The sequence below is a fragment of the Grus americana genome, chromosome 18, assembly GCF_028858705.1.
Source record: "Grus americana isolate bGruAme1 chromosome 18, bGruAme1.mat, whole genome shotgun sequence".
Classification (NCBI taxonomy): domain Eukaryota; kingdom Metazoa; phylum Chordata; class Aves; order Gruiformes; family Gruidae; genus Grus; species Grus americana.
The window spans coordinates 4,162,837-4,187,284 of NC_072869.1; the positions used below are offsets into that span (position 1 = coordinate 4,162,837).

The window sequence follows — 24,448 nt, forward strand, 5'->3', positions numbered from 1 at the left end:
CAAAAGCTGCCCCAAAAAAATCTTTGTTTTTATAATTGTAGTACCAAAGCTTCAGGCATAAATATCCATTACAATGAAACATGTAAAAAATAAATTAAAAAAAATAAATAAGAGTTTTGCTGAGGGCTGTAAGGGCTTTTCAGGGTGCTGAGCACTGCTTTCTGTGAAAGTTGCATTTAACTTCTTACCACTGGTGTTTGAAAATAGCCGATAAACCAAACGTGTAGTGCTTCTTTGCCTGGTTTTGTGTGTGTGTGTGTACATGCGTGTGAATCCCACGTGCACACAAAATACATAAGGAGGAGTCAAAAACATACAGGAATTTCTTATTTTAGCTCTTTCTATTAACAGTTCTCCCGTTAGCAGCGCAAGCCTGGCACTAGTGCTGTCCTGCTTGCTGTCCCAGCCGCACGTGAGGTTAGCCATCCTGCTGCTGCCAGAGCGCCACGCAGCTCCGCTGGGTCACACTCCATCTCATACAGAGAAACGTTCTTTTTCTGCCTTAACTTGCATTCATATTCTTCAAGCTAGGTTTTTTTTGAAGTAATGTGTAGGAAGTTCCGTGTATGAAAACATACACTGTTTCTGTATAACTCTCTGATTTGTGGGAAGGAAAAAATAACCAGAACGTGGTTCAGCTTAGTCCTCCAAGTTGTTCCATTTTTCTTTCAAATATAACTGTAATTTGCATTCAGATGTCATATCTTTAATAATTCTTTTGTTATCTTCATAGTAAGTCTTCAGTCCAGAGACCGAATAGGCACAGGAGGACAAGTTGTGGACTGCAGTCGGTTATTTGATAATGATTTACCAGATGGGTAAGCTGACATCACCATGATATAAATACAAATACAACTCATACAACAGACTTGCAGTAATGAGAAGTCAGCATACAAATAGGTTAATTTATCTTTATTCTTGCACTCAAGTGTTCTACGGTTTTGAATTTAGGAGCAGGAGAAAAGCCAACCAGGCTACACAGCATAGTTCATAGTTCGACCCTTGTCTTGTCTCTTCTTGAAAAATGGGAGGTGGCACATATGAGTCAATGCATTAAAAAATGTACTTGTCTAAGAAAACATGTGTCTTTCAAATTATAGAACTGATAAACCAATATAATGTTAAATCACAGCCAGCAAACTGACTTCATCCATATAGCAGTTTTGTAGCAAGGTAGTGAACGCATGGGCCTGGCTGTCTCTTACAGTGCTGTGCAGAGGTATGCACTATTATAAAAATGGATCACTTCTTCTTCCATGTAAATCATGGTGAAGGAAACGTGATTGGAAAAGGTAATGGAGTCCGGGTTCTTGCTGTATTTACCTGCCAAAGGCTGGGTTTAGGATTTTGATTTGCCCCTGTGAGAGTTAATGACATCATTAACACCTAAAACAGTTTTACGAATTCAGAAAAATGCTCTGTTTTAGGTTCTGGTGCTGTCATCAACTTTTTCAGAGCAAACACAGACCTTCTGAATGTGATTCTTGGCAGGTAAAGACAGGAGAAACTGATTTTTCAGATGATGAATTTTAAAATGTAAATTATCATCTAAGTCCTAAACAACATTCTTTTGTTAATTTGGAGTCTGGAGAAGTCAAAAAAACATTTTTGAAAATGCTTTTAAATTTTCACTTCAAAATGTTCCTTGCATAAATATTGCTTACTTAATTGTGTGACTGCAAAGCTGGCTGTACAGCCTCACGTATTTTGGAGTGCAAAAGTAATAGTAATTAAAATGTCACATTATTTGAAGGTGAATTTCTAATGAAAGCAAGTGTGCGAAGACACTGTGAAAGCACTTACTAGGATCAGCGGTCAAAAAAAGTTAAATGCATTATTAAACATGATGTTTTCAAGAAGTTTCTTTATATGGCTATTTGGATTTAATTAGAATTCAAATAGTTATTGAACATGAAGGTGTGATATTGTTAATGATATGTCTGATTCCAAGGGAAGAATATGTAAAATTAATTCTGAGTTGAACTTTCAGTTGTTTCCTGTTACCTTGTTCAGCTAACATGATTCATAATAGTGTAAGTCTTCCTGAGTTGGCATTTGTGTTGGAAACATTTAGTGCCCTGGTTTCCTGGAAATACCACTCATTGCCTTATCTCTCTCTCAATGTCTGAATTCTAGGTGGGAGGAGCGGAGGACTGCTTCTGGAAGGATCCAGTATTTAAATCATATTACACGAACAACTCAGTGGGAGCGACCCACACGGTAAGAAATTATTTAGGAGACTGTGCACATGACAAAGTTTGCTTGCTGACCAGGAGCGCTGAGCACAAGCGATTCTAAGTGGTGTAACAGGGGTATTCAGCATTCCTCCGAGTGTCACTCTACAAACACTGTATGCTTTTCTTCTCTAACATCCTACTCCTTCAGTCCACCTAATATTTAATTCAGAAGTATCATTCTGACTAGGTTTTTTTCCTCCATAGTACTCGCATCTTTGTTTTCTTGTGGAGCATCTATGGTAGAGCTCTATAAATACAGACATTACAATGTGCAGACATTGTAAGAGGTGAAGAGAAGAGATCGTGAATAGCTGGCAGACATTGTCTATGTACATGCTATGAGCATGTAATCCAAAACTTTTAAAGCTGATTGTTACAGAGCATGTTTTGAAATCATTACGATTGCCTTTTCTATAACCATATATGTGGGTTGCAAAGCTATTCCTCAAACCAGTTTTGCTGTTACCTGAATTGTAGACAGTGTCATTGCCTGTTTTTCAGACTCTTCTGCAGACCATCTGTGCCTGCAGACTGTCTCTTCCATCTTCAATAAATATTATTCCAGTCTCTGTATGGATATATTTGACTTAAAAAAATCTGTACAGTTAACGCTGCCAGCTCTGATATGTATTTGCAGTTTTCAAGTGAGTGAAGGTACTGAACAGCTTTTTAATTTACCTATCTGTATTTTTCCTGGTATGTTAAAATATTTATGCTAAGCTCTAGACACAGTTGTAGTAGAAAAACAAATGCAAAATATAGAATTTGTTTTGGGGATTTTCTGCATCCTTATCAATCTCCATTTAACCCATTTTAAATCATTTTGAAAGCAGCATTGAGGTACGAAACTGCATAATTCAGGGTTTCCTCTTGCAGTCAAGCTCTCCAGAGCAACTGTTTTTTATCTCGCTTAGCCCTTTTTCACCATCCTCACCTAATAGCCTTCCTTTAAAATTAGAAAGAATAACAAAGCCTGATCATTTCCTTAGCCATATGAAGGCAAGGTGAGAAAGTCTGGGCTGTATGCTGCTCATTTAAAGAAAAGAAAATAATTTTACTCTCAGCGTTCTGTTTAAGGTGGAAACTGCGCATGTCAGCATTTGACCTGATCTCGATCCTGCAGCATCATATACTAAGTGTCAGGTCAGACCGTAAGATAGGTGAGGAGGTTTACTAATTACTCTGGGATGAACCAGTGAACACAGAACAGAAGCTTTCTGCCCATCGTCGAGGTATCCCGCTCAATAAGTTGACTGCTGGGTTCTGCCGTCCACAAAGATTTCCCGAGAGCCCTGAGGTGAAGCTTCCATAAAGTGTGCTGTGTAGCCCCGTGTCCAGGCAGCAATGCAATTTTCACATTTTTCCCACAGGCCAGCATCTGAATACTCCAGCCCTGGCAGGCCGCTGAGCTGTTTTGTGGACGAGAACACTCCAATTACAGGAACGAACGGTGCAACCTGCGGGCAGTCATCGGATCCCCGGCTGGCAGAGAGGAGAGTCAGGTCACAGAGGCACAGAAATTACATGAGCAGGACACACTTGCACACTCCTCCCGATTTACCTGAAGGATATGGTAGGCAGATTCTTTTTTTTTTTTTTTTTTTTTTTAAATTGTGGGTCTTCCAAGAAACTGGGAAAATGGGTTACGTCATCTTGTACGTGAGATCCTTTCGATTCCTTAATTTGGTGAGGAAATCAGTCTTTGTGAGCTTTTGTATTGCATTTTTTGTTCTTACTAATTTATCTTGATTTCACAGAGCAAAGGACGACTCAGCAAGGTCAGGTCTATTTTCTGCATACTCAGACTGGTGTTAGCACGTGGCATGATCCAAGAGTACCTAGGTAAGAAACAATGGAAGTATCCTTAAGGTGTCAAATCTAAATAGTTTAAGCAATACTCCCCTCAGAGTTTTCTCTGATAATATATTTCTGACTCTTAGACCCTAATAGATAATTTTAACAAGTCATTCATCAAAATAAATTAGTCTCTCTTCCTCATTCTTAAAATTATTTTAATGCAAAGATGGATGATCAAGAAATAAATTACAATGGTGTTTTGAAAACAGATTCTAGATCTTGAATATGAATTACAGCCCAGTCCAGGTTTTAATACTCTGCAATATAAGGAAACAAAAAGTAGGGTCTGAGCACTTGTAAAAATTTAGATTTATTGAGATAGTTCAGTGAAGTGGATTGGTTTGGAGGCTTAATTCAGGCTCTGGAAGTTAACAAGACCTGAGAAATTGGCAGCATATATTTATGAAGAACAAACTTTGTGACAAATAGGCTAGACAAATGTGATCACTTTTGATGGAGGAGCAGAGGGAAAATCTAGTGGATGCCCCTTGTATGTTCAGATACACTGTAGTGAACTACAGTCTCCTCATTGAATTAGCTTAAATTTACTTGTCTGTGAGACTTATTGTCCCATGTTCAGACTATCAAAAATAATTTACTTGAGGAATGGGAAACTTGATACATTTTGAAGAAACTAATTGGAGACACTGCATCATAAAAAGCCTGGAAGCTGAAATGGCGAGCTGTGGTTAAAGTGCCAGGATGCTGGGTTGGGTTTTGGTTCGGGGATTTTTTTTTTTTTATTATTTTTTTTTTTTAAGGCTGGGCAAAGGAGTTTTTTCCATTTGAGTATAGTAGCAAACACCTAAAAATGCACAAGCTTTCTTACAGCAGGCTTCCTGTTACAGAGCAGAAATTAAATATCTATTTTCTTTATGATACTCTAACAGGGATATTGCTAGACCAGTCATATATGTGTTCAAGTGTATGATTAGCAACATATAAATGGGAAAGAATCTGGGGGAGAGGAGCAAACAGGTAGAGAAGCTGAGAGACTGACCTGTGATTAAAATACTCAAACTGCTGTTTCTGTTGCAGCTATCTCAACACTTAGGAGAAAATAAATCTGAATTGTCCTTTTAGTTTAGTGTCCTTATTTACATGATACAGGTACAAATTGTACATGGTTGTGTATGTGATTATTTCTGATGTGTTTGAAAGGAAAGAAGATTAACAGGGAAATTATTGTTAGCTCCTGACTGTTCTTTAAAAAAAACAAGAAATCCTGTTGAAAGCGATTGCCTCCTAAAGTCTGTGGATGGTGTTGTAAAATAGCCATGTAGTTTGAAATTGGCAGGCAGTGTTGGCGTTTATGAGAATTGCAGCAACTTTGTCAGTTGCTGCTGGTGCCCATTCCCATGGAAATGGATTTTGGACATCCTGGGAAGGACAAAGTGCCTCGTGGCCATAACTTCCCTGCATTTTCAAATGATTCTTTTGTTTTCATTACTACTCTTGTGGTACAAGAATATACTTTGCTTTGATGCATTACCTGTATGCTTGAGAGTGGGATACAGCTGGCAGTTGTGCGTTAGGAAGTCTTTGCACCTGTGACTTGCGTATTATACAAAACTAGAAAGCTAGACTTCTCTAAAAAAATTCTATTAAGATCTAATCCTTATGTTTGCAGTGTAATAGTTTTGTACAAAATCTGACTTAGCACTGCTCTTAGGTGTGGCAACAGAAACTGCATGAGTGTCTCTGAGAACAACGTTTGGCTGTTTGCTTGAGGACAGAGTTTATGTCATTTCTAAGGAATACTGTATTTTTATGCTACTATGCCACAGTCCTTTAGTTAATAAGCCCTCCAGTTCAGCAGCAGTGTGTATGTGGGTAATATCAGCAGAGTTCCATCCCAGAGCCTTGGATTTCCATTAGTGGCTTCTCAGCCTTTGGACTCCCCGCAGACAGCATCTTTCCAGCCATTCTGCCCCTCGGCTCTTTCCTCCCCTCAACCCACATCGTGCTGGGAGATCTGAGGGTTTACACCTTTAAAAAGCTGCACTTGACAGTGTGACAGGTCTGAGGTGTGAATTATGTACGTGAAAAATCAGTAAGTGTACATATTTGAAGACTAATATTTGTTTTCAGTGAACCTCTGGAATGAATCTACATCTTCCTAATTTCAGCCGAATTTTCTTGAGACCCATTAAACTATCTCTGCCTTGCTCAGTGCAGAGCTGAGTCATTGTTCATACAATATTTTATTTGAAATATGTCGTTAGAGAGCTGTTTGCTTCCCACTAGCACTTGGGGTTTTGGGGCAAAACCGCCTGTGGCATACACCCATATCCCATGTGTAATTCTTCATGGAAAGTATAACTCTTCAGAAATATAGTTTTGTTTTGTAGGAGTTTTTAAAGTGTGATTCAGAGTTCCTTATGTGACTAATGTTGTTTTAAAAACGTTTTCTGTCAGAATTGGTGTAGAAATGCAATTCCATTTTGGCAAATATGGCAATGGTCTTTATTTTTGCTTTAAGCCTGTATTAATTTAACATCTGAAGTTAGTTTGTAAAAATGAAGGTTATTTGATAAGAGTTTTTTTTCCCTACAGCATGTGTTCTGGGGTGTGTGTTTTTTTTCTTTGGTGGGCTTGCACCTTGGGAGTAGAGATTCCAGCTGAACAGATCAAGTTTCTGAAACAATACGTTTTCTCAGACTTCATGGAATTGTTCTGTTACATTTACGCTTGTTTGGCTCGGAGGCCAAATGCTGAGGTATTTTTCATTTTATATTTGTTTTCACAGGGATCTTAGCAACATCAATTGTGAAGAGCTTGGTCCACTGCCTCCTGGATGGGAGATCCGAAATACAGCAACAGGCAGAGTTTATTTTGTTGACCATAACAACAGGACAACGCAGTTTACAGATCCACGGCTATCTGCTAACTTGCATTTAGTCTTAAAGTAAGTCTAAAGTCTCTGGCACGTGTTGAGTGTGATAGAGGAAAGAAAGTGACTCTTGAGGGGTGCTAGATTTTGTATCAAGATGTATTCTGCCATTCAGTAGTACGGAAAGTCTAGTAGCAGTGTTCTTTAACACACTACCAACTTACTGTGTTACATAGCAAAGACGACAGGTTTGATTGTTCTGGGGAAAAAATAAATCTCTAGCAGCATTTAGGCAGGAATGTGGCTATTGTGATGGCAGGAGTGGGGGCAGCAGGGGGGGAAGCAAGTGCTGTCTGCATGAACCATAGACTTTCTTCTAACAGTAAGAGAGACACTTTCTTTCCTTTTCTTTATACTTCATATGACTTTCAGTTTTGGAGAACTTGTTTTAAAATAGAAGGTTGCATTCAATAGCCAGTGGTGTGAAATACTGATGAGTTAGGCAAGGGTGCACAAGTGCCAACTATTCTCTTGGAATAAAGGAGAAATAATTCAGTTCCTGTCTTCAGTTTTAGAGTAAGAGTAGTTGAGATGTTCTCAAAATAAGACCCCAGTAATTTAACTCAGATTTTTTACAGAAAGAATAAAATAAAATAGGAACTGTATTTTTTTCTACCTTAGTGTTTTGATATCACATTTTCATATTGCACTTTTAAAAACAGAAGGGGAAACTCAAAAGAATTCTGGCTCTTGATTTTATTCCCTAGGCACTCATTTCATACTGGGAGATTTTCTACTAAAAATGGAAACCAAAAAGCAAGCACATGGTTTTTTGGGGGTTTTTTTTGTTGTTGTTGTTGGGGTTTTTTTGCGTAGACATGGCTATCAGTTTGTCCAAGCTATTTGGGAGTTCGACTCTATTGTTTCTTCCACTAGCACCTTTTAAATACTCTTGGGAAATACCTGTAAAGTATTGAGTAGGTGTTAAGTGGAAGAAACAATGAGGAGTTGGTTAGATAGAAAGCCATGCAGCCCTGGGCAAGGAGTAAGTAGGAGGAATAGTCCATTTGAGGAAGTGAATCATTGAGAAGAAAAGAATAATGGGAACAAGCACTGAAAAGACAAAAACGAGGCAAGTAATATCCAGGAGGTCAACATATCTTTTGTGTAACACACAAAAGCTGGCTAGCCCTTGTCTGCCCAATACACGTTTCAACATAACGCCCGGAGAGGGAGGAGAGTCTAAAGATTGACAAATATGTATCTTGTTTAGAGAAATCATTGGTTATATACCTGTATATTACAGAACTTTTAGTAAGCATCCAGACACGACACTTTTGGTTCTTTTAAAATTTAAAACAAAGAAATCGCTACTAATTTTAGCTGAATTTAGTAGTTTGAAATGAACGTGATCTTGAAAAAACTTACCAGTGGAAGAACATGTTCATGTTTGAAACACAGAAAAGTTAATTTAGTAACTGATTTAGATAATGCCCGAAGAAAAACTTCAGACCCTCTTAGCTACAACAGTGCAATTCGTAAACTGTAGAAAATTTAGTTAACTGGACTACATTTGAAAAAATGTCTTTCACAGGTAGGTTTATTTTCAAATGGCAGTAGGGTCATAGTGGCTAGTTCTAGGTGTATTGTGGAGCACAAACACCTAGCTAGCTTTTTATCTGGAAAATTCAATTTGACTTTCAAGTTCCAGAATCACAGAACCTTTTTGCATTTCTTTAAACTAAAAGTACTACTAAGCACACTTGCTGAAGTTTTTCATTTGTACATCTGTCTTTCATTAGGGAAGGATTTCAGAAATTCAACCAACAGTGTCATCAGCAAAGTCTGCTGCCTGATAAATCTTTTCTGGTGTTTATTCTTTTATTGTCCCAAACAGGATATGTGAAAGCTCCCCTCCCCAACCCACCTCCTTATTTGTTCTTTTAGGAGAAAAAAAAAAGGGGGCGGGGGGGGGAGTTTGCCTTAGGCCTGTCATTTCGTAAATTATCTGAGAAATAAGTTTAGTATTTGGGTGGGATGGGTGTGATAGAGTTTTAGGTTCAAAGGCATAAGAAAAAATTTACTCTTTTCTATCGAGCTGAGTAAAGCAGTTTGTTCTTCCAGTCATGACATTATAAGTTATGAAAATAATCAAACCTGTTACCCAGTTCTGTTTTAAAATATTGGCCAAGAGTTCATGATAGGTTTTGATACTTATGACACCTGAAAAGTACTTAGCTGTATCCTTAAAGCACTGTACAGAATCAAGCATCATCATTCAGCTGTGAAAACAAACTAAGAAATTAGATTTAATAACTTTAAGCACTACAGATTGTTTAGCTAATGCTGCACTGATTATTTTAATCTTATATGGAGGATGGCATTTGATTTTTCTCCTCCTAGTACTGCCCTATTTTAGATTGGTTTAATTTGATGCATGGATCTTAAATTTGTGCTCATTTCAGAGATTACATTTTCTTTAAGACTGATATTAACTAGCTTTGTTCTTAGGGGACTGTGTCTTTTGTACTGTTAAAAGTAGAATGAACGTATGTCACTTTAGCATATAATCATGACCTTCTCTGCTAAGCATATACAAGGAATATTTTCACATGCTCATCCTTATGGATGTAGAAAGTTCAGAAGATAGAACAATAATTTTGCTTTAATTTGTATATCAAGTAAATACAATTTAAGTGAGGTTCATATTTAAAACTAATCACAAGTGAAAAGAAAGTACCATGCATGTAGCACAAATGACAGCCGTATTCTGGAACCACATTGAATGTGTGTCTAAATTATTGTGATGACTTGGTTTCTCTGGAATGACTTAAAACAAAAGCAGTTTATTGCAAGACCAATGTGATCAGCTTAAGGATACAGTTCAGGTAGCCTTATTTAAAAAACAACAGAAGCAAACAACAAAACACAGAGAAACTAACAAAACGAATTTAGCTCATTTCTGTAGTTCTGCATCCTCGGGCATAGTAATAAAGTTGGATTTCTGTGCGTTATTCCCTCCTTAGAGCCTAGGAGTAAAGAGGTATTAAATTATTAATATTGAGCTTTGAGTTATTGCTGAAGGTATCTACCACGTGTGCCATTGCAGGGCTTTCTAAACGTTAGGTTTGTAGCATTGCTGATAAGTTTCCTGGTCACCTGGTGTTACTTTCCCTTGAGGGTGGTTTGTGCAAAATTGCTTTTAATAGAAGGTTTGCAGATAACCCAATAGCTGTTTGGAACCCCAAGGCAAACTGAGAACACCCCCACCCCTTTTTTATTGCCAATTCTGAATGTTCCGGTGGTGAAAGCCTGCTGGAGGGGAATTTTGGTTGTCCAGGAGAGCTTTCTATGAGACCTTGTTTCAAAACAGACAATAGGCTGAAATTATTTTAAAATATATTAAAACAGCATTTGATTCCATCTAGTATTTTTTGGTCTTTGATGCTGAAAAAACCAATTTATTAACATTCCACTGGAAAACATTCTGAATTGTAACCTTTCTAATTTGTCGAGTAAATTCAGGGTATTCTTCACACAAAGATATCCTTCTCATGGTTTAGGTAAAGCACAGATATATCCCGTGTTGTTGGAAATGCCATACTAAAAAGCTATAAAAATACCCACTTAACTGTGTACAAGAAATGACACAAGAGAGGCCATCTCTGCAACACGATTAATTTACTTTTCCTAGTAAGAAGTTGGATTTACAAAATCTCTTAGAATTGCTAGTAGAAATACTTGTTTATCTGTGCCAATTAGTTACATGTGAACTCCCACATTCCTGTGGTCCAGACTAGGCCAGGTACAAGGGACAAGGTCCTTGCCAAGCTGCCAGTACAAACATCTTTTTGTAAGCTTACTCGTTTTCAGACAAGCCATTTAAAACAGACTATGGTATTGACTGTAGATTAGAGGCATAGTGTTTGGCAGATCCCTGAATTTTAAAATGGAGGAAGGCAAAACACGCAAAGGAAATATGGAAACGGTATCTGAGAAATTCAGTGTCAGCAGCTTAGTAGTAAAACTGTATGGATAATACCTCGTTATATAGTGCTGTAACCTTTTACATACTTTGTAGAGTAGTACTAATAGAAATAACAAACCCTAAAAACAACTGATAGTTGCCAAGAAAGACAGAAGCATATGTCTTTAGTCAGGATAAAAATCTTTCTGAATTTATTTTTTACTGGATCCGGACATTTTTAGCGTAATCACAGTAATAATCATAGTAAATTGAAAGTAGTTTAGTTACAAAGACTTAACCTTTAAGAAACATCTGAAGAAAATAGGGGACGTATGACTGGAATATCTGCAAACAGCTGTGTTTGTTTCTAGCCGCCAGAATCAACTTAAAGATCAGCAACACCAGCAGCAGCAGCAGGTAGTGTCCCTGTGTCAGCTTCCAGATGAGGCAGAGTGCCTGACTGTGCCGAGGTACAAGCGAGACCTAGTGCAGAAACTCAAGATCCTGAGGCAAGAGCTGTCACAGCAGCAACCTCAAGCTGGCCATTGTCGTATTGAGGTCTCCAGGGAAGAGATTTTTGAGGTAATTTGAGAATTTGACCCATTTCTTAACATCGAGGGAAGGGGAGGAGGGTTGTACATAACTGTCTAAAGAAGTCGTTCGGTTAGATGAAATCTTGAAGTCCGGAGATAAAGGTGGGATTTTACCGGTGGCAAATGGGAAGAGGAAGCATTTCAAGGGGACGTTAAGAACAGTTGTGTACTTAAAGTAGCTGTATTTACGCTGGAGAGAAGGAAAAAAAAAACGAGGAAAGCTTTCCCCGTGGCTGGAGACATACGGACTGTGTCAGGGACTGAGGAAGAAGTCCAAGCACTCTGTGTGTTTGAAGATACTGTCTCACTTCTTCCTTGAACAGACGAATGCTAATGTTTGTTACAGAGGGAATGTTACAAGTTGAAAACCAAACAATTATTAATGATCTCTGATCTATTGTAACTTAAGTACAATTACTATGGAATTGCATTCATCTTTGGGGTTTGGATTACTTAGCATCTATCTCAGTTCTGGTTGATTCTTTGTCGTCCGTCCCCCTCCGCCCCCCCCAGTCAGACCAATTTTATGAATTGTCTAGGCTTCTGAATGACCAGAGATGCCCACAGTGGGATGTCTGCATTTTACTTTGTGACATTATTCAGCAGAATGTCACAGAATAATTCTGCTGAATTGATGAAACACAGTTATAATTCACTGGCTTTTTCAGGAGAACAGTCTGTCGTCTCAAGAACTTTATCACCCATCCCACCCATCCCTCTTGCATTTTTACCCCACCCACAAACTTGATAGCCCCACTGCGTTGTCACAGTTTTTCCAGCCAAGAAAGATTTGTGTTGGTCTTCCCTTTGGAGACAGTCAAATCACTTCACAATCAGCAAAAAAGAAAGGGAGGAAAGGCTGCTGTACAACAGTGAAAATTATTATGTTCTTGATCTGAAAATGTTGGGTCCCAGGCCCAGCTGCCTCTTCAGTTCTGCAAAGCCAAAGATTGGGGCACCAATACTGGACATGAATAAAAAAATAGACTTTTTTTGTTTAAGTCCCTTTTTAAAATTAGCATTTGTTTTGTCTCTTTCAGTTTTCTTTTTGTGTTTTCTTGGTGAAGTCTTACTGATAGAGGAATAATTCTGTAGATTTACTAGGATGACATTGATGCTTCTGTTCTTGAGATGCTTCCTGAAGGTTTGCATGGGCGTTATAGCCAGAATAGAAGCTCCACTGTTGGCTTTTCACACTGCAGAAATAGTGAGCCTTTATGCAAAACAAAAGGAGTTTACTGACACATTTTATTTTTTTTATGAAGTATGTGAGAATGAGAGAGAGAATGTTCTGATCACTGCACACCTCTGGAAATTTAACGAAGGTGGTTCTTCTCACATATCTGTTTTATTTGACAAGTGTTATTACGTTTGTAGAAAACTAAGTTACACACTGAGAGCTGAGAAGGTGGTTGGTATCTAGGAAAATAGTATCCCCTTTAATAGTATCCCCTTCGGACTCGGAGTCTGGGACTCCATTTCTGATAAGCAGTAGTAGTTTCTTGTCTGTAAATAGCAGTTAATAAAATAAAGCGTTATGTGTTTACAGGAATCCTACAGGCAAGTCATGAAGATGAGGCCAAAAGACCTGTGGAAACGATTAATGATAAAATTTCGTGGGGAGGAAGGCCTTGATTATGGAGGTGTTGCCAGGTAAACAGGCTCTTCCCCCACACCCCAACCCCACCAACTACACCTGTGCTTTGAGTCCTAAAGCAGCCTTGTATCAGCCCTGTGTCTTTTTTCATTATTCTTGTTTATATTTATTTCTCTAACAGGTTGTATGTTAGAAGAATGTATTTTTGGATAGTCTTTTAAAGGAAAAACTACATCAAAAAATAACTAATTTATTGTAACTAAATCAAAATGCATGTTATAGATTGCATCAGACAGACTTCTATCATATATGCAAGACAGGCTTTTGGTATCTATTGAAATTGCTGTAATTTTCTTCATTTAGTAAAGCTTGGATATCTGAGAATTTATATCATTAACTACTCCAGCTTTGTGGCAGAACTTTGATTTTAAAAATGTGCTTCATTGCAGATTATCACTACTATCTGAAGTATAATGTTAAAAACTAGCAGTCAGTAGGCAACTAAAGTCTGTCAATAGTAGGAGGTTATTTTTCACTTATAAAAAGTGACATTTATTGATTGTATAAAGATATTCTTTGCACGTTAAAACAGCATTAGGAATTGTATTGGCCCATTGCACAGATGCCACTTCACTGGAAATATTCCCCATCTCTGGCATGTGGATATACTCTCTGAATGAGTGTTGACTTGTTTAGGAGCATTCATTGTTTGTATTGCATTGCAATTTCTTTTACCATTAATATTGATTTGAAAATAGAGACAATGCTACCAAACATCCCGTCTTCTGCACCTGTAGCTGGTGTGTGGCAGGTGACCTCTGGGACCAAGGCTGTGATGCTGCATCTGTCTTCATGAGTTTGCAAATGGCCAATAGAGTTTTCACTTCATCCGTTCCTAAATACAGTAACATGCTGATTAGCCTAACTAGTAAAACAGTCTTGTTGCATCAATTACTATTGATAATAACACTGTTGATGATAATAATAGTGTTTAAAATAAAGAACTTACAGGTGGTGTTGTGCACTATTTTCCAAAGTATCTGCTAGTATTTTTCAGCATGGGTTTTGTTTCTAGTCTGGATGCTGTGGAGCCTTTGCCGTTTTCCATACATGAATACGAGAAGACCAAGACAGAAAGTGTTAACGGCTTTCCCAGTTCTTAGACCATTATTTACTGATTTGTGAACATTTAATGAAAACTCTAAATATATCCGTTACCTGAAGACGGTTTCTGTTAAAAGCTTTGACCGAACATCTCTGTAGCATAGTCAATAGAATGCGTAGTGTCTTGTCTTAGTGTGTAATGTATGAAGGAGAATCTCTTGGAAATTAAGTAACCTGGAGAAAAATCATCCAAAGCTGAGAAATATGTCAGCTGCCAGGTGCTGTGCAGTTACTAAGCCACTAAAAATAATTCTTATTTCAGCCTTATCTAAGCATGTTCAGAGAGAACTTCATATTTAACAGTAAGATTAAAAAAAAATCATACTATTTTGAAAAGATTCTCAGTGTAGGAATGCTTTTGTCTAAAGTACACAATAAATCATTTTCTTTTCTTCAGGGAGTGGCTCTACCTACTGTCTCATGAAATGTTGAATCCATATTATGGTCTCTTCCAATATTCCCGAGATGATATCTATACATTGCAGATCAACCCAGACTCTGCAGTCAACCCGGTATGGCTGGTAACACGAGTTCTGTAAATGATCATTTTGTGACTAGAAATCAAATACGTCTGGAGAATGTTCTAGACTTAGGAACCTAATTCTCACATTAATATTGCTAGAGACTGAATTTGTGCAATAATATAACTTCTTTTTAGTACTGATCAAAGAAATTTCTCAAACGTGTTCTTAATTTTCTGTAAGATGCTGATTTATGTTTCCTTTGGGAGAAATTAAGTTTATTTTGATTCTTAGTAGTAAGACTTCTGGACTGGAAGCAATATACTTAATGCGCTGTGTATAAAAACAAACAAAACAAAACGCTCTGGATATGTTGGGGTGGGGTTTTTTCTTTTCTTTGTATTGAAATTTTATTTTGTATTCAGCAGATATAACCTGGAGGTCTTATTTAACTGAATGGCTTAGTGTCTCCTTTCAATTCTAGGAACACTTATCGTATTTCCATTTCGTTGGACGGATAATGGGGATGGCTGTGTTTCACGGACACTATATTGATGGGGGCTTCACGTTGCCTTTCTATAAGCAGTTGCTAGGGAAGCCAATTACTTTGGATGATATGGAATTGGTTGACCCTGATCTTCATAACAGCTTAGTCTGGATACTGTATGTACCACGTATTGTATCTTACGATGTTAGCATTCTGTCTTGGTTAACATGTGATAATGTTTCTAAATCCAGTTGAAAGAAATTAAGTATATTTTGATCTCGTGCTCAGGCAGATTTAAGAAACATCTTTCTTGCGCAATTCAGCTTCTTTAAAGGCTTAACATGCTCAAGGTATTCACATTACTGAGCTGTAAAGCACTCAGTTCATAAATTTTAATTTATTAATTTTGCCTATTATTAACAGTAACAAGTTATTAAAATATAACATTGAAAAATTGATAATGGTTTCAAAATACAACATTGTAAAAATCTCTGTTCACCTTTGCTTCCAAGCAGTCATTTGAAATGCTATTGAAAAACTAAATTGTGATGTCTGTCAGATATATTATGGCTGTAATGTATTTGCAAAATGTTTTCACTGAGACACTTGCTTATTTCTTTCTACCAGTGAGAATGATATCACAGGAGTCTTGGACCATACATTTTGTGTAGAACACAATGCATATGGGGAAATTATTCAACATGAACTGAAACCCAATGGCAAAAGCATCCCTGTGACAGAGGAAAACAAAAAGGAATATGTCAGGTACATCAATATCTACTCCAAAGGTTTTTTTGTTGTGGTGGGTTTTTTTTATTTCCTATGGTGGGAAGGAACTTTTACTTATTTGAGGTAACTGACAGTGTCATGTTGTTGGTTTTAGTTTCTAAGTTGTAGTGCAATGGTGGTAGTGTGTGTATTCCTGTCAGTAAGGTCTTTTTTTTTTTTTTTTTTTTTTTTTTTTTTTTTTGGCTGGATAAATTGCAGGTTTATTGTATTTGAATACATCTTTCACAAAACCAATTTGCACTTGCTTGCAGACTTTATGTAAACTGGCGATTTTTACGAGGAATTGAAGCTCAGTTTCTGGCTCTACAGAAGGGATTTAATGAAGTAATCCCACAACATCTGCTGAAGACATTTGATGAGAAAGAGTTAGAGGTCAGTCCGCTAACGTTATGTTATGTCGTCAAGTGTAACAATGAAAGCCCAAGGCATTCTTCTGAGACTGAGTAACATGGGAAGTCGTATCCCCAGTGCTTTAGGGGTTTGCAGGTGCGCTCTTGCAAGAAATACAGTTAGCGTAAGAGGTTACCAGGTCACGCAGTCACAGAGACTGCATGTACCTTCCTCTGAGAGTTACCAGAGTGTTTCTCAAGGCAACATTGCGTAGCAACTGCAGAAGTGGTAGCAAACAACCCTCTCGTACACCTTGAAAACCCTGCCGAACCTACTGAGAAGTGAGTGCGGTGACCTCAGATTGGCTCAGAGTGCTGCTCCAGCAGAGGTGGTGGTGCACATTTCTCATGGTGCAGTTTCATGATACCAAATTCAGTGCTGCCAGGAAAACAGTCTGTCACTCCCTCCCACCTCCCACCACTTGCTCCCTGCTCTTCCAGGGCACCGCGCTGGCTCTTGTGTCAGGCAGCTATGAGGTTTTGCAGGGCTCAGTTATGCCAGACTAACTTGGCCCTGTAAATACAGCGTAAGGAAAGGTGCTGTCTGGTGCTGTCACCAAAAAATGTGCTATAAAATGTCAAGAGCAGCATCCAAACAATATCCTTGAGGCAAATCCCATAGATCCCAAGCTTGTTTTAAAACTGAAATCTAATGCATAGTCTGTTAGCTGCGGAGCTGAGGTTTTTGCCATATAAAATGGCAACAAGGTAAATTATTCATGCTTTCTTCTGTTCACTGTACTAGAATGTCAGTGATTGCTCTTCTTTTATCCTGAATATTCTCATCCAACAGCAGTGAGCCAGCCGTACTGCTAACCCAGAGTCATTTTGCAGATGCAGAATAAGAAAAGGGAAGGTCCAATCTTCTCAGTCACTAAAAAATGTCTTCATAATCCTATCCCCGTTGAGCTTAAACTGATCCGTTGTACATCTCTGTTTTAGAAGTGCTGAAAGCCCTTCATCAGGAGAGGTTTGATTTGTATTACATGTGTGGTATGGCAAGAACAAGATTACTTTCGAGGGTCCAGAGTTGGACCAGCCAAACCACACCCTGAGCTATGCTCCAGAAAGAAATACTGAGTTCAAATGGGAATTGCACGTGCACTTTCACACATGGATAGAACCTGTGCTGCTGTTATTTAATTGACAGGTCAAGACACTTTCATATAAGCTTATGAAATGGTTGATTTTTTTCTTTAATTTGAATTGAGGCCATGTAAAAAATGGATTGTGTACAAAGGGAAGATTAAAAAAAAAAAAAAGCTATGTTTCTGCATTGCTTAAGACCTCTCTGCTGAGGTCTTAATTTGTCTTTGGTATAAAATCTGTCAATTTTTTATATCAGTTATTCGCCATTTGGCTAGCTGCAAAACCATTTTTATACTGATCAACGGTGAAATAATTATATTTTAAATTTACAGCTCATCATTTGTGGACTGGGAAAAATTGATGTTAATGACTGGAAGGCAAATACTAGGTTAAAACACTGTACCCCGGACAGCAACATCGTGAAATGGTTCTGGAAAGCTGTGGAGTTTTTTGATGAAGAGAGGAGAGCGAGACTTCTCCAGTTTGTGACTGGCTCATCCAGAGTGCCTCTGCAGGGCTTCAAGGCATTACAAGGTAACTTTGTCCAGAATAACCGCAGATGCCTCTGCTGGGAGGAAGCAATGGGACACATCACAGAAATATTAGCTGAAAATGAGGCTGGCTGGCTGCTATGTGACTTTTTAAGAGTGATTTTTAATGGTCTGATAAATAACAATCACAAATAGTCTTTTGTGTGTGTTTATTACCTTGTTGTTCAGCTGTAAATGGCTCTTTTGTTTCAGTCATGTACTTCCTTCTCTGGCAAGAAGCTCTGATCAGCAGAGATCTTAGTGAGGTTCTCCCTATGTTTGGGTCTGCTTTTTTTCTTTTTTTCCTTTTTTTTTTTTTTTTTCCTGAAAGCTTGTTTTTTAATTTCTGTCTTTTACAAGCCCTCATCACCTGTACAGCTCTGGGACCAGAAAACACCGACATGCAGTGTTGTTGTGATTCTGACAGCAGAGGCACTTGTAACGCTGACTACTTTTACTGTAAGAGCAACATAATCACAGGCAGCCCAGGCATCAGAAGCGATCACCTTAATTACCAACCTGTCTTGTCTACTTCAGGCAAAGCTCTGGATCCCAGAGCAACCTGTGCTGCTCTGTTAACACAATAATTATCCTATTTTACCCTCTCACAAGATAAGAGAAAACTGCCCGGGGGAAACATTGACCATAAACCATTTTAACAGGTAGAAGATTCCAAGAGAACACAAATTCTGTGGTAACAGCTGCCCCATACAAAAGCCAGTTGCTCTAGAAATCTGCTGCTTCATTATCAGATAGAAGCCCTCACTTTCTTTTTCCTCCGTCCTGAGGTCTAAAATGTTCAGGAGCATTAGAAGCTCAGGAATATTGAGTTTTTTAAGACTCTAGTTGCTTTAAGCAAAGTATGGTACTTTAAGTGTTTAAATAACATTGCAGAGGCCGAGGGCCTTGTGGCAAACTGTAACTGTTAACCCTGTTAGAATAGTTACAAGTAATATTAACCCTACTATTGATGTGCATGCTGTTAACTGTAGCAGTTTGGAGAACGGTAATGGCAGTACTACCAGTTAACATCATCTGGACTGCAAGTTTTAGTATTACTATACTAGTAAAGGAAGTATTTCTGTGAGCAAATGAAGCCAGCTTTCCTACAGATTTGAACGTGAAGGCTGTCAGGTTTTAGGCTGGATTGTACTAACACAGCTCCCAACACAACCAGCTCATGTTCTGACTTAACAAGAGTCCCCAGGAGAAAGACTGACCCTGTGGATTATGTACTTTAATGTCCGTCTGCTCAGGCAAGAATTCCAGTTCTGCGAAGCTTAGAGCGTTTGTAACCTCTTCTATCCTTTGTGAGATCTTCAGCATAGACCGAGTCTAAAAGTCTGCTGTGCTGCCGTCTTTTTGCTTTAGCACAGAGATTAAGGGGATCTTTGCATAGTCAGATTAATTTAACAAAACTTTCAGAAGTTGATATTGTGATTCCTCTATCGAATTTGAATGGAATTGGCCGCTACTCAAGACCCGTTATAAAGTGGGGACACAAAGAGCTGTGTAAGTTTTTTTTTTTTTTTTTCTCTCTAGGAAGGGTGAGAGAAGTTAAATTAAAATATGTTAGAATTATAGAGTGCACTGTGTAAAACAGGTATTTTATTCTTCCTTATCAGTGCTTTGTTCTTGGTTATCTTTCAATGGTTTAAATAACTGCATGGTTATCGTGTGTGGGTGGAGGGGAGGAATCTGTCTGATAAGCACTGCGAGTTTGTTTGAAGTTTTTTCCTGCCTGTTTATGATTTCACCTTTCTTTGTGCATAGCTTCTCATTTTTTTTGTGGGTTTACTTTTCTTTGTTGCAGTGCAACAAAGAAATTTCATATAGTGCGATGCAGTAGTAGTAGAGATCTTTTCTGGCTTTTCAGGTGCTGCAGGCCCACGACTATTTACAATACACCAGATTGATGCCAGCACTAATAATTTGCCGAAAGCTCATACCTGGTAAGAATTTTTCAGGCCCCTATTGTGATATATAGGTTAAGACCAATTTGCTGTCTCTATATTTTGAGCTGTCTTGTCTTTTTTTTTTTTTCTTCCCCTCCTTTTCTGACGTAACAAATGCTATCTGTTACAGAGCAGTAGAGGTATGAAAACTAGAGAATGCTTTTATTTATATGAAGTTCCGTTCGCCTTGTTAAGTATTGCTTAGTCACTGTTTCAAGTATGTTAAACGAAGCACAACAAAATTTTGCTAGGTGATGCTTGAACTTCCAGATAGCTGAAACTTTTCTGCCTTCTATCCACAGCTTTAACCGAATAGACATTCCTCCTTACGAAAGCTATGACAAGCTATATGAGAAGCTGCTAACTGCCATTGAAGAAACATGTGGGTTTGCTGTGGAATGACCCTTCACAGGCTTACCTGAGACTCTATTTATACTCCTGTCAGCCAGAAAGCCCTTCCCTCAGCCAAGACTCAAGAAATGCTTGAAATACAGGAAACTTTCCCTTTTCTACACTAGGACACTGGGAGGGAAAGGATAACTTTGGAATTTTTTTTTTAATTATTTTTATTTCAAGAAAATAGGTTCTGTGGTTCCTACCATAGAATCATTCAGCTGCTATTAAAAAACTAATATCTTGAACATACAGAATGCTGACTTTTCCTACATTTCAACAGTTAAGCAGTATTCTATACTTAAAGACTACTACTATTTTTGTAAAAGGTAATCTATTATATTTGCCTACCTGATTTCTATTCTCAGATACCAAGACACAACTTCAGCAGTCGGTACAAGTCACGTTTCAGCCTGTTTTAAATGTATGATACTGAACAGCATCTATACTTGCTATTTTTGGAAAAAATATTTTGGATTATTCTAACTTTGCATAAAATTGGCTGAAAGAATCATTAATCTTTTTAATTAAAGCCACTTACATGTTAACTGCATTTTCTTATAGTAAAACATTATATTCTGCAATGTAAATTCAACTTAAATGTTACCACAGGGGGCTTTTTTTATATTTTTGAAGCATGAATTACAAATACGATGTTTTGGGGTCCTATTTATATCACTTGTCAGATTCCTTAAACAAAATTTCTAGTGTGAGTGACACATACTGTCTTTGGTACAGTACTTGTGTTAACATGTAGAATAGACCTTTTTTAATGAACAGTAGACATTTTGATTTTTTTAAAACAGCATTTTTCTAACAAGTCTGTCAAGAGTATTTTTTGTTGCTTTTGACTTTAAATTTAAACACTGCATTTTTCAACTTTTTAACCATGCTGATGAGGTGATATTTGACAGCATAAGCCTGTCAGCAGTTTGTTTCAGAACCCATCCTGTCCAGTCAACCAAAGTTTCTTTGAATGCAGCCAAATCATATTATATATTTGTTGATGCTAAAGATTTATCAGGTAAAACATGTTGTAATCTTTGTCTAGCTGCTCACGACATGTGGGTTTAAGTTACAACTAAGGAAAAATGGTGTATTAACTGAAATATGTGTAATGTGCTTTGAAAATGAGGTTTTAAAAGCACATAATTTATTGATTGTAGGGATGGAAGTAAGTATATATATGAATTATAACATGGGTTGATCTCTTCAAAGGGGAATAAAATGCACTACCAGTAGAGGGAACTGAACTTTTTGAAGTTAGTTTGGAAATTCTCAGTTAAGATCTGTATGATCTGCTCGTGGTGTGTAGATAAATCAGTCTGCTTAAGAGATGGTGGCATTCTCCTCTCAGCGGTGAGAATATTTGGAATAAGTAGCGGTTTTTTTCCAATCAGTGTTGTGTTTCTTTAACTTAGGTTACAATTAATCATCAAATCTGCACTATTTTTACACTGCCAATGAGAAGAAAGTCAAGGGTATTGAAAATGCTAAAAGAATGGGATGTAAACAGCTGTTCCATTTTTGCAGTGTAAGTCACACAGAACTAGCTAATTTTCTGTCTCTTCTATGGAACTTGAACTTAATTTTGTTCTGCCAAATCTGACTGCCACAGTGAGTAAACTACTACTGGATGTTGTGTATTAGAATAGCGGGCAATGGACTACTTTTGTAGAATTGTGGTAAGAATCTGGTGAGCCAAATCCACATGTTCATTTGATTATTTTTTTTTTTTTGTACAGCTGTTGCTGGAAGGTTTGTTCTAAGAGACTTGCTTCCCATTCTGGGCTGGCTGCAGAGATGAGGCTACTTAGGGATGTAAACATAAAGCCAAGAAACTTGCTTTGACAGCCAGGTTTGAAATATATCAGACCCTTTTTTTTCTTCATTTCAAGGGACTATTGCACTCATGTAAAATGGCTGGTACCTTTGCATCTACAGTTGGAATCCCTATTTCACAGCTTTCAGGTAATACTCTTACCAGAGAAACTACCACTATATCTGTCCAGGTTGCCTGGGAGAGCAAAGTAGGTTGTTGCCCCGTGTGTTTCTTGCTCAGTACTGCTGCCTGTGGTTGGGACCACTGCTTTAGACACTCCCAAAGACCTCTTCTCACCCCTCCAAGTTTTGAGGTATGATGTGAATTGCAATTTGCAGAGATTTTACAGAGACAGGTTCTTTTGACCACTGTTCACAGGACAGAGACTCCAGTGTTCTATGACTGATTTTTTTTTTTTTTTTTAACCTTTTTCCCCGCCCTGCTCTTGCTCAGGCTTATGGCTGCAGCCTCCCTGGTCATGGAACATGAAAAATGTAAAATCCCGTTTGATCCAGCTTTCGGGAGAAGTCAGGACTTTGTTAGGCGATTCCAAGGGGAAGGGATGCTGCTGTTCCCATTGCACCAGGCAGCTCACCTCAGCACTATTCAAAGACTGTCTCTGTAGCGTCTCCTGACCATGTCATCTGTAACCGCCTCCCAGGAACCTTCTCCCTGTCAGCCCACTTAGGCTGGTAAATCTTTGAATGTGTAGTTATGGCCACCCTTATGTCATCAAAGCTTTTTTGAGGAGGGAGGGGATGAGCTCTGCAGAATATAGACTCTAGATCAGCTGATAAATACCATTCATTTTCACAGCAGCCTTAGCAGTACATCTGTTTGTTCTACCAAACAGTTTGGTATGGCATAGAGAATTTTTTTAACTGCCACAGATAAATATTGTAAATTTTTAATATATTATAGGCAAAACTAGACAAATCTACGTTTGACTTTCCATAGCTGACAGATGAGGATGAATATACCAAGTATTCTGAGTGCCTTTCTACCTTCATAATGACTGAGAGCTTTACCTAAAGCACCTCATCACCTAGTCAGATGTTTATCTGAAAATGTTAAAGGGTTGATTCCTTTGCAAAACTTAGTTTCAAGATCATGTCAGCTACTTTCCCCTCAAAAAGGTGCTAAGCCTAATATTGCATTTTAACCTTGGACTTTCACCCCATGATTAATGTGAATATTTATTTCAATGTGTCCCTCTTACTGGGTTTTACTTTATCCAGTCTTTAGTTGTTTTAGAGAGATGTCACATCATGGTTTTATGCTGTTGCTTTTCATTATGAATGTTTAATTATGAACAGTGACTTTTGTAGATTACAAATATACAGTACACAGTTGAGTTTCAGAGGATTTAATTTCTCGGTGTAAAGAGTTTTGTAATGGTGCTTTGTACAGTATGTATTCTAATTTTTTTGCACATAGTTTCAGTTTCCCTAAACTGATTTATTTGTACCAAATTTTTGTGTTGTACTAAAGTCCAGAGCACACAAGCCGTTTTTAAATTCTTGTTCTACAACACTACATCTGTATTGAACTTCTGGTGCGTTTAAACTGGCTGCATTGATGGAAGTAAAAGCTTTGCTTCTATATCATAAGTATGCATCATACAGCTTAATGTAGCATGCTCCAATTGCTTCAGATTTTAAACAGCACCATATAGTTAACAGGTGCCATTTGTTGTACTTTACACTATGTAGTAGGTTTCTGGCTCTACCACATCCTCAGAGCTTTGTTTGTAGTTGTAATTAGTTTATACAAGTGTAATTACTCCTCCACAAACTGACAGTTCTTAGTTTATCATTTCCATTGTATTTATTACAGAGTGTTTTAGCATTGATATCATTGTATTTTCACCCAGCTGTTACATGAGCTTTAACAAAAAAAAATCTGTATAAAATGGTTTTTAAGTACTTAATGTATGTACCCATGCAGAAGTTGAGCAATAAATTGTATGCTGTTTGCACTGTCACAGCATCAATGGTTTTAAAAGTTTTAAGTTTTTCTTAAATATTTACTTTAAAATGTAACAATATAACTTTTAAGTAACTTAACTTTGTTTCAGGAGAAAAGACTTAAAACTTGGTGTCTTTCTACATGCTGTTACCTACAATAAGGATGGTGCTAAATGTTCTAGTCAAAGAAAAAAGGTCTTACTTTTGGCTTTCATGCAATGGTGTACATGTGTCTTGGCGAGGACTTTCTCTCGGCATTGGTGAACAGATGTCTCCTTTCAAAATTTAGCAAAGCTAAACCATCTTCCTTAAGGGAAG

At 37.8% G+C, this 24,448-nt stretch overlaps 1 protein-coding gene across 3 annotated transcripts in view; it reads left to right on the forward strand.

Moving 5' to 3' along the window:
• SMURF2 (SMAD specific E3 ubiquitin protein ligase 2) overlaps positions 1-24,170 on the forward strand; it is a 67,441-nt gene extending 43,271 nt beyond the window's left edge. Inside the window, exons 6-20 of one of the 3 annotated variants that reach the window (XR_008579707.1) lie at positions 734-818; positions 2,137-2,220; positions 3,608-3,810; positions 3,995-4,079; positions 6,844-7,002; positions 11,266-11,476; positions 13,037-13,140; positions 14,646-14,760; positions 15,194-15,372; positions 15,824-15,961; positions 16,237-16,357; positions 17,796-17,997; positions 19,870-19,945; positions 20,251-21,875; positions 22,087-24,170. Coding sequence is in view for 1 of the 3 variants with exons in the window: in XM_054846219.1 (XP_054702194.1) it covers positions 734-818; positions 2,137-2,220; positions 3,608-3,810; positions 3,995-4,079; positions 6,844-7,002; positions 11,266-11,476; positions 13,037-13,140; positions 14,646-14,760; positions 15,194-15,372; positions 15,824-15,961; positions 16,237-16,357; positions 17,796-17,997; positions 19,870-19,945; positions 20,251-20,350 (1,862 nt within the window). In the remaining 2 variants the exon portion in view is untranslated. Of the gene's footprint in view, positions 1-733; positions 819-2,136; positions 2,221-3,607; positions 3,811-3,994; positions 4,080-6,843; positions 7,003-11,265; positions 11,477-13,036; positions 13,141-14,645; positions 14,761-15,193; positions 15,373-15,823; positions 15,962-16,236; positions 16,358-17,795; positions 17,998-19,869; positions 19,946-20,250 lie in introns of all 3 variants that reach the window. The other 2 variants (XR_008579708.1, XM_054846219.1) reach the window with 2 other exon arrangements.
• Positions 24,171-24,448: the final 278 nt, after the last annotated feature.